Source organism: Petaurus breviceps, unplaced genomic scaffold (genome assembly GCF_028583685.1).
Source record: "Petaurus breviceps papuanus isolate PSGF00001 unplaced genomic scaffold, PetGlider_PUasm1.0 685, whole genome shotgun sequence".
NCBI lineage: Eukaryota > Metazoa > Chordata > Mammalia > Diprotodontia > Petauridae > Petaurus > Petaurus breviceps.
Genome location: NW_027186455.1, coordinates 2,975,681 through 2,985,932, shown reverse-complemented (window position 1 = coordinate 2,985,932; position 10,252 = coordinate 2,975,681). Strand labels below are relative to the sequence as shown.

Genomic DNA, 10,252 nt, shown 5'->3' with positions numbered 1-10,252 from the left:
AATTATCATTTTTCCATGTAGGAATGTAAATAGTTCATCTTTAAGAAGTTCCTTATGATTTTTTTTTCCTGGTTACCTTCTCATGATTCTCTTGCTTCTTTTTTTTTTTTTTAAAGCAATCGGGGTTAAGTAACTTGCTCAAGGTTACACGACCAGTTATTTCTGGGTGTGGTGCTGAGTATCTGAGCCCAGATTTGATCCCCAGGTCATCCTGACACTGGAGCCGGTGCTCTTACTCACTGAGCCACCTGGCCGCCCTTTGATTCTCTTGCTTCTTGTATTTGAAAGTCAATTTTTCTGTTCAGCTCTGGTGTTTTCATCAAGAATGCTTGAAAGTCCTCTATTTCATTGAATGTCCATATTTTCACCTGAAGTATTATACTCAGTTTTGCTGGGTAGGTGATTCTTGGTTTTAATCCTAGCTCCTTTGACCTCCAGAATATCATATTCCAAGCCCTTTGATCCCTTAATGTAGAAGCTTCTAGATCTTGTGTTATGCTGATTGTGTTTCCACAATACTTAAATTGTTTCTTCCTGATGGCTTGTAATATTTTCTCCTTGACCTGGGAACTCTGGAATTTGGCTATAATATTCCTAGGAATTTTCTTTTTGGGATCTTTTTCAAGAGGTGATCAGGGAGTTCTTTTAATTTCTATTTTGCCCTGCATTCTAGAATATCAGGGCAATTTTCCTTGAGAATTTCTTGAAGGATGATTTCTAGGCTCTTTTTTTTTGCTTTTTTGAAGGGCAGTTGGGGTTAAATAACTTGCCCAAGGTCACACAGCTAGTTTGTGTGTGTGTGTGTGTGTGTGTGTGTTAAATGTCTGAGACCAGATCCGAACCTAGGTCCTCTTGACTCCAGGGCCAGTGCTCTATTCACTGCACCACATAGCTGCCCTTAGGCTCTTTTTTTTATCATGGCTTTCAGGTAGTTCAATAATTTTTAAATTATCTCTCCTGGATCTATTTTCTATGTTAGTGGATTTTTCAATGAGATATTTCACATTGCCTTCTATTTTTTCCATTTGTTTGGATCTGTTTTATAGTATCTTGATTTCTCATAAAGTCATTAACTTCCATTTTCTACAATCTAATTTTGAAGGAATTATTCTCTTCAGTGAATTTTTGAAATTCCCTTTCCATCTGACCAATTCTGGTTTTGCTTTTTTTTTTTTGGTAGGGCAATTGGGGCTAAGTGACTTGCCCAAGGTCACATGGCTAGTTTTTGTGTTAAGTGTCTGAGGCCAGATTTGAACTCAGGTCCTCCTGACTCCAGGGCTGGTGCTCTATTTGCTGTGCCACCTAGCCTCCCCCCACCCCACTTCTGGTTTTTAAGGCATTCTTCTCCTCATTGGCTTTTTGGATCTCTTTTGCCATTTGAGTTAGTCAATTTTTGGGGGTGTTATTTTCTTCGGTCAGGCTGTCAACTTATTTTTCATGATTTTTTTTGCATCATTCTCATTTTTCTTAATTTTTTTTCTACTTTTCTTACTAGATTTTCAAAATCCTTCTTGAGCTCCTCTATGACCTGTGACCAATTTGTATTTTTCTTGGAGGCTTTTGATGCAGGAGTTTTGACCTTGTTGTTTTCTTCTGGTTCAGTGCTTTGATTTTTTTTTGTCCCCATAAAAGGAATCTATAGTCTGATTGTGCTTCCTTTGTTTTCTCATCTTGTGAGCAATTACTTGACTTTTGAGCTCTTTGCCACAGTAGAAATCTGCTTCCAGAGTGGAGAGTGCTGTGTCTCAAATTTCTGGGGTTTTGCTCAGATGTTTTCAGAGTTTTTTTTCCCAAGCATCTGCCTCAGAACTTTGAGGAGGACTTTCTCTCCACAACCTCAACAAACTCTGCCATACCAGTGCTCCTCACCCCAGGACCAGAACCCAAGACTGTTACCCAGATCCAAGCATGGCAAAGCAAGAGAAACCTGCCTCAGTGCCAGCAGAGAGATTCTTGCAAATGCCCTCTGGTTACCACTTGGTCTCCTTATAATCTATAGGCCAGGAGCCGGAAGCAGTAGCAGTGGCAGCACTTGCAGCTGCTATCACCTCTACTGTCCCAGGGGAAGGGGCTGTACCATGCTCGTCTCTCAACCTGGATCAACAGGGTTCCCCAGTGACCTTTTACTTTCTCTTGGCATTTATGGGTTTAGAATTCTGGAAATCACCACAGCTACCAGTGATTCATTCTTCTGAAGTCTGCTCTGGCCAGTCTGTGCCACTGGTTGGGGCCACCCTGGGTCTGGGCCATATGGTTCACATGGGGCTGTACTCGGCTCCCAGTCCTGTGTGATAGACCCTTTCCTGTCAGACTGCCAGGCCATCTTCAGTGGGAGATTTGTTTCTCTCTGTCACTTTGTGGGTTCTGTAGCTCTAAAATTTGTTTACAGTCATATTTTACAGGTATTGGAGGTAGTCAGAGTGGGAGCTCAAGCAAGTTCCTGCTTCTACTCTGCCATCTTGGCTCTTCCCCCTCTTCCTTTTAAAAAAAAAACAAATTAACCTATAGTTTATCTATTTGATTGGTTTTTAAAAATAAATCCACATCTTAGTTTTATTTATTAGTTCAATAGTTTTCTTAATTTCAATTTTATTCATCTTTCCTTTGGTTTTCAGTATTTCCAGTTTGGTATTTAATTGGGGATTTTTAATTTCTTCTTTTTCTAGTTTTTTTTTGGTTACACGCTTAATTTGTTGAGCTTTTCTTTCTCTGTTTTATTCATGTAAGCATTTAGAGATATAAAACTTCCCCTAAGAACTGCTTTTACTGCATTTCGTAGGTTTTGGTATGTTGTCTCATTATTGTTATTCTTTTGATTGAAGTTATTGATTGTGCTATGATTTGTTGTTTGACCCATTTATTCCTTAGGATTAGATTATTTATTTTCCAATTCATTTTTAGTCCATCTTTCTATGACCCTTTATTACATATAATTTTTATTGCATCATGATCTGAGAAGGATACATTTAATATATTTGTCTTTTTTCATTGGATTATGAGGTTTTTATTCCCTATTACATGATCAGTTTTTGTGTAGGTATCATGTACTGCTGAGGAAATCCTCATTCAATTTTCTCCAGAGGTCTACCATTATCTAACTTTTCTAAAATTCTATTCACCTCCTTAACTTCTTTCTTGTTTATTTTGTGGTTAGATTTATCTAGTTCAGAGAGGGGGAGGTTGATGTCCCCCACTAGTATAGGTTTGCTGTCAACTTCTTCCTGTAATTCCCTTAACTTCTCTAAGAATTTGAATGCTATACTACTTGGTGTATCTATGTTTAGTAATGATATTGCTTCATTGTCTATGGTGCCTTTTAACAGGATATAGTTTCCTTCCTTATCTCTTTTAATCAGATTTATTTTTGCTTTTGTTTTGTCAGATATGGAGATTGCTACCCCTGCTTTTTTTTTTTTGCTTCAGCTGAAGCATAATATATTCTACTCCAGTCTTTTACCTTTAATTTGTGTGTATCCCTCCATTTCAAATGTGTTTCTTGTAAACAATATATTGTAGGATTATGATTTTAAATCCATTCTGCTATCTACCTCCATTTTATGGGAGAGTTTATCCCATTCACATTCACAGTTATGATTACTATCTGTGTCTTTCTCTCCATCCTATCCCCCATCATTTACACTTTTATTTTTCCTTTCTCCCTTTCCCTCCTCACTAGAGTTTTGCTTTTGACCACTGCCTCCCACAATCTGCCCTCCCTTCTATCAATTCCCCTCCCTTTCCATTCCAGCTGCCTACAGGGCAAGTTAGATTTCTATACCTAAGTATGTTATTCCCTCCTTGAGCCAAATCCAATGAAAGTAAAGTTCAAACAATGCTCTTCTCCTTCCCTCCTTTGCTTCTCCTGTAATACATCTTTGTGTCTCTTCATGGGATATAATTTACCTCTTTCTGCCTCCTCCTTTTCTCTTCTCCCATTACAATCTTTCTTTAGAGCTTAATTGGTTTTTTTTTTATTATCACAACAAAATCAACTTAAACACATGTCCTCCATCTATGCATTTCCCTTGTATATGGTGTATTAAAGATACAGTTGTCAAGAATTGTAGCTATCATCTTCCCATGTAGGGATATAAACAGTTTATCCTTATTGAATAATGTGTTTTGTTTTGTTTTATTTTTCCCTTTACTGTTTACTTTATATGCCTCTCTTGAGTCTTGTATTTGAAGATCAAATAAGTCTGGAAGTCCTCTTTTTCATTGAATATCCATCTCCTCTCCTGAAAGATTATGCTCAGTTTCACTGGGTAGTTGATCCTTGGTTGTAATGCAAGTTTTGTTCCCTTATGGAACATCGTGTTCCAAGTCCTCGAATTATTAATGTAGAAGCTGCAAGGTCCTGTGTAATCCTGACTGTGGTTCCATATTTGAATTGTTTCTTTCTGGCTGTTTGTGGTATTTCCTCCTTGATCTAAATAATTCTGGAATTTGGCTACAGTATTCCTTGGTGTTTTCAATTTGGGATCTATTTCAGGAGGTTTTTGGTGGATTTTTTTCAGTGACTATTTTACCCTCTGGTTCTAGGAGCTTAGGGCAGTTTTCCTTGATGATTTCTTGAAAGATACTGTCTAGGGTCTGTTTTTCATCATGGTTCTCAGGTAGACCAATAATTTTTAAATTATTTCTTCAGGATCTATTTTCCAGGTCAGTTGTTTTTCCAATGAGGTATTTTATGTTTTCTTCCATTTTTTCATTTTTTCTATCTTGTTTGACTGATTTTTGATGTCTCATAGAGTCATTAGCTTTCACTTGCCCAATTCTAATTTTCAATGGATTGTTTTTTTTTCAGTTAGCTTTTGTACTTCCTTTTCCATTTGGCCAATAAAACTTTTTATTTTTTTGCTTTTTTGGAGGGCAATTGGTGTTAAGTAACTTGCCCAAGGTTACAGGGCTAGTTTTTTTTGTGTGGGTGTTAAGTGTCTTAGGCCAGAACCGAACTCAGATCCTCCTGACTCTGGGCTGGCACTTTACTCACTGTGCCACCTAGCCGCCCCCAAGAAAACTTTTTAAGGAGTTGTTTTCTTCACTTGTTTCCATTTTGTCAATTGTATTTTTAAAGGAATTGTTCAATTTTTTTTTCTACTTCTCTTATTTGACTTTTAAATACTTCTTGAACTCCTCCAAGAAGGCTTTTTGTTCTTGAGACCAGTTCATATTCTCCTTTGAGGTTTTGGATGTGGGTATATTGACCATGTTGTCCTCTTCTGAATTTCTGTTTTGATCTTCTTTGTCACTAAGACATTTCTCTATGGCCACTGATTTTTTAATTCTTCTTGCTCATGTTGTTTGCCTTTTTTCCTGGCTTTTAGATTTGATCTCTGTTCCTGGAGTCCCCAGGGGCATTGTCCCAGACTTCTTGTGCTGGCGGCTAGGGGCCTGCTTATTGATTTTCTGTGTTGGGCCTCAGGTGCTGGGAGCTGGATGTTATAGTGGTCTGGTAGTTTACCTGGTGCTGAGCTGTAGCTGGTGGTGGTGGCTGTTGTGTACCTGGTGTCAGCACTTGTGGGCTTCTCCTTCCTGGGGTTCAGGATCTCCTGCTGGTCCAATGAGGTAGGGCTTGCTGATGGCTTGCTGGGATACCTCTTGTCCTGTACTGTTCCCCTTCAGCCACAGCAAGAGGGACCTTTCCCATTAATTCTCCTAGCCTCCTGAACTAAAACACTGCTGTACCCCATCTTTCTGCTGGCTCTATTATTCCAGAATTTTTCCTGGGGCAATATTCTCTGGGTTTTTCAAAGTCTATAAGGGAGGGTGAGAACAACTTACTGCTTACTCCACCATCTTGGCTCCTGGTAGTTTAAATATGTGACTTTCAAACATTCAGTTTGTGGGAACGGCTGCTGCCACAGGGCTCATGCAGGACTGCACTTCTTTCTCACCCAGTTTTGACAGATCCCTGCTTCCTTCTCTGAGAGGTCTGGTAATCATCACTGCTGCCAGTAATTCAGTCCCCTGGGATCTGCTCCAACTTTGCTATGGTTGAGTCTGTGCTTGGGTAGCCTACCCACTAGACTGTGCTCCTCTCCCAGCCTAGTGCAACAGATCCTTCCTGTCAACCTTCCAGGTTGTCTTGGGCTAGAAATCTGCCACACTCTGTCTCTTTGTGGATTCTGCCACTCTAGAATTTGTTCAGATTCACTTTTTGGAGGCATTTGAAGGGGTTTGTGGGAGACCTCACATGAGTCCTTGATTTTACTCTGCCATCTTAGCTCTCTGCCTCCTCTCCCCTCCAATGTATCAGAATTTAAATTTTTAAAACGATATCTTGAGAGGCTGGCTCAGTTTCTTCCTAGCTACTTAGGGGAGATGTAATGGCTGTTCTATGAGAGTGTTGAGGCAGAGATGGTTGCAAGGTCAGTATGAGGAAGAGTATAGTATATATAAACTTAGTATATAGTATATATAAACTTGGAGTATAGGAGTGGTAAGCTCTGGAGCTGGGAGGATTTGAAGGCTGCCCACAATGCACCCTCTGGTGCAATGTGATGTACCATTGTTACATTTTGGGTTGTACCTTGGGAGATTCTGGTGATTCTAGCTGTCGTAAGCCTACTTGAGGGGCTAGCTGCAAGGCTCATACTTGGTAAACCAGAAGCTTGTTTTCAGTTCTCCCAATCTCTCTTTTCTATGCCCCTCCCCACTCTCTGCATTACCTCTTCTCCATCCCTACTTTCTCTCCACTGGCCTCCTCATTCTCCCTTCTATTATCCAAACTGGCTTTCAGAAAAGGCTTCAATAAACCCATTTTTACTGAGGTACAGATGACCAGCAAAGTTTAGTATGTTTTATCTCCCAGGAATTTCTATTGTATTGGTGAACAGGTGTTTTTTTTTCACCCAATGGAATGAAGTTCTAATGTTGGATTTTGAACTGCTGGTGGAAGGAAAGGTATTCCTGACATCCATTTGAAGAGGCAGCTATCCATTGTTCCTCCTCACACAAATGGGCCACATTAGTTAAAAAAGGACATGGTGAGTTTTTGTGTGTGTATGGCTATTTATTGACAATTGGGAACACAGCTGGGAAATTCATTGTGCAGCTTAGCTATACAAGATGTACTTGTGAGAGGGATCTTACAGGTCATCCATTCCACCTTCCTCATTTTTCAGATGAGGAAACTGAGGTGAAAATTTCATACAAAAGCCAGAAAGAGTCAGGATATTCCATGGAAAGTGTGATAGAGTAAGAGTCAAAGGAATTCTGTTTAATTCCTGGCTCTATTACTTTCTGCTTGGGTGACATTGGGTAGGTAAATTATTTAACATCTCTGAGTCTCAGTTTTCTCATCTTTAGAATGAGGGTATTGAACTAAATGGTTTTTAAGGTCCCTTCTAAGTCTAAATCTATGATTCTATGAACCCACACCCTCTAAATTAAAATCCAACATACATTTTGCTCCACTGTGCTTCTATTCATACTAAATCATCCACCAACCAATAGAAAGTAATGAATCTGGGTTGCTATGGAGAACAACAAATGTGAATTATTACTACTATCATTTCCAGTGATAAACAAGTTCAACAATTTCAAGTCACACTGTTTATTCAGAGACAGCAGCAAGAAACCTTAGGCAGCCTCAGAGATCCTTGCTTTTTGAGTTTCATTTAGGGTTCATTATTTTTCCCATGAAGAGAGCTGACTGGGTTATGCTATCCCTAATAATCACTAAGAAGGGTCTATTTAATTTAATGATTTGGGGAACAGTCATTGGCAGGGTCTCAATGCCAGTTCCTCCGGCAGCTTCTGCTCCTTTTTCATCCATCGTCAACACGGCTTTCTGAATAGCCTGGAAGAGGAGATGACAAACGGTCAGCTAGTGAAATTCTCTGAAAGGCATTTCGTTTCCCCATGTGCAACAACCTCAGTCTGGGATGGAACAGTAAACTGTGTTTGAATTGATTTCATTCATCTAGGTAGACAACAATCTTTTATTAAGCATCTATAGTATGCATATATTTATCTATAAAATGGGAGGCAGTAGGATAGGGTATAGAAGACTTGCCTTGACTCAGCCTCTTAATTAGTCAACTCTAAGAATGAAAGTTACAGAGGAATTGACAAGCTATGGTTTAAGGGAATAAATCCATCTGGATTCTCAAAATATCTCTTTCCAAAACAAACAAACAAACAAAACCCCATAATGTACATAGGTCTATGCCCAGAACTGTGAGGTGTCTAAGGATTATTAGGACTCTGTCACGTCTCCTCCAGGAGTTTATAATCTAGTAGGAAAAATGTCATGTATTTGAATAAATTTGTGAGAAGTAAAAAATGCTATGAAAACAGATGCAGGAGAGATTGGTTTCAGTTAGGGGACCAATTGACAGCACAGTGATGAAAAGACTGGGTTTTGAGTCTGAGGACCTGGTTTTGAATCCTGGCTCTGTTTGTTACCTCTGTGACACACAATTCAGGTGAAATGAAAATCATTTCACCTCTCTAGGCCTCAGCTTCTTCCTTTGTGAAATGAGAGAGTTCTAAATCTTAGAATCTTTTTGTGGATAAGGGAAGGCTTCATGAAGCAGGGAGCATTTGAGTTGGGGTTGGAAAGATGAATGGAATTTTAATAGGTAGAGATGGGGGAAGAAAGGAAATTATTATTTATTAAATGTCACCTATGTGTCAGACTCTGTGCTGTGCATTTTACAAATATTATTTCATTTGGTCCTCACAATAACCTAGCTTTGGAAAGTTGGTGCTATTATTATTTCTATTTTGTAGCTGAGGAAACTGAGGAAGACAGAGGTTAAGTGACTTGCCACTAGTAAGTACCCAAGACTAGATTTGAACTTAAGTCTTTTTAACTCTGGGTGCAGTGTAAAATGTGGGATTAAACCTAATTTCTGCCAGATTACATTTCAGTTTTCCCAGAAATTCTTATAAAATAGGGAATTTTTCCTAGGTAATTTATGTTTGAGGTTCATCAAACATTTTATTACTAGCTCATTTATTTCTGATTCTTATTTGTCTAGTGATTCCACTGATTTCCTTATTTTTTTGAAAATCAGAAGCAAATTGTTTTGATTATTCTTGCCTTATAATATTGTTGACAGTCTGGAAGCCCCAATACTTCTTTATTCCTACTTTTTCCCCATTATTCCCCTTAATATTCCATATTTTTTCTCCAAGTATATTCTGCTATTATTTTGCCTCACTCAATAAAGTATACTCTTGTAACTTTAATTAGTTTTGTTATGATAGAAAGGTTGCAACTCCTGGTTTTTTTTTTGTTTGTTTCTGATTCACCTGATGTATAAAGTAAGCTGTATTCCAGCCAATGGTTTAATTCTTTACATGTATTTGTATTTTTAGGTGAGTTTTTTTTTTTGGAGTGGATAGAAAAAGATTGTGAAGTTTTGCTTTCTTATCTATTCTATTTTCATTTGATTAGAGTATTTAGTCTATTAATATTTAAAGTTATGAGTTAGGCTTATGCTTTTTCCCATTTGTTTCTTTAATATTGTTTTGGAAAAGCCACTGGCATTGATTTAAGGAATTTACTTGCCTAGGAGTTCCTTATATCTAATGAAATCAAAAGCCCAGTCTCTCTTCTTTTGAGTAAAAGGAGTTTGGAGAAAGGAAATCTGCCATGTTACTGTCAGGTTACCTGACCCAGAGCTCTACTAATGACTTTTTTTTTTTCACATTATACCATATAACTACAGATTGTTTCCTTTATGTTGAATAAATGAGATGACTAAGGAAGGCCCAAATCCCAGTTCCCCCAACTCCAAGGATATCCCCAAGTTCTTTTGTTGTCTTGGAATTTTGTCATATCAAATATTGCTCAAAAGAAATGGGCCAGGGTCTGGAACTTGGGAATCTTTTTGCTTATATAGATTTTATGATTATGATACTTTATTTGTTTTCATGGGATTTAACCTTTGGCACTATGCTGATAAACTTGTGGAGCAGAAGGCTAGTTTATCAGAATGGTTATGAAAACCACTGACATTAAGCCTGAAAGGACTTTAGGTCTACTTCCTGCTCCTACCTGACACTTTTAGACCTACCTCTTGCTATCAACATCCAGAGAGCTTCCTTCCTTCCTTCCTTCCTTCCTTCCTTCCTTCCTTCCTTCCTTCCTTCCTTCCTTCCTTCCTTCCTTCCTTCCTTCCTTCCTTCCTTCCTTCCTTCCTTCCTTTCTTTCTTTCTTTCTTTCTTTCTTTCTTTCTTTCTTTCTTTCTTTCTTTCTTTCTTTCTTTCTTTCTTTCTTTCTTTCTTTCTTTCTTTC

At 38.4% G+C, this 10,252-nt stretch overlaps 1 protein-coding gene across 3 annotated transcripts in view; it reads right to left on the bottom strand.

Moving 5' to 3' along the window:
* Positions 1 to 7,542: 7,542 nt before the first annotated feature.
* Positions 7,543 to 10,252, bottom strand: part of LOC138174099 (serpin A12-like) — a 29,390-nt gene continuing 26,680 nt past the window's right edge. For all 3 annotated transcript variants that reach the window (XM_069104268.1, XM_069104267.1, XM_069104266.1), the window contains one exon: positions 7,543 to 7,804. In XM_069104268.1, coding sequence (XP_068960369.1) covers positions 7,619 to 7,804 — 186 coding nt within the window. In that variant the 3' untranslated portion in view covers positions 7,543 to 7,618. The remainder of the gene's footprint in view (positions 7,805 to 10,252) is intronic.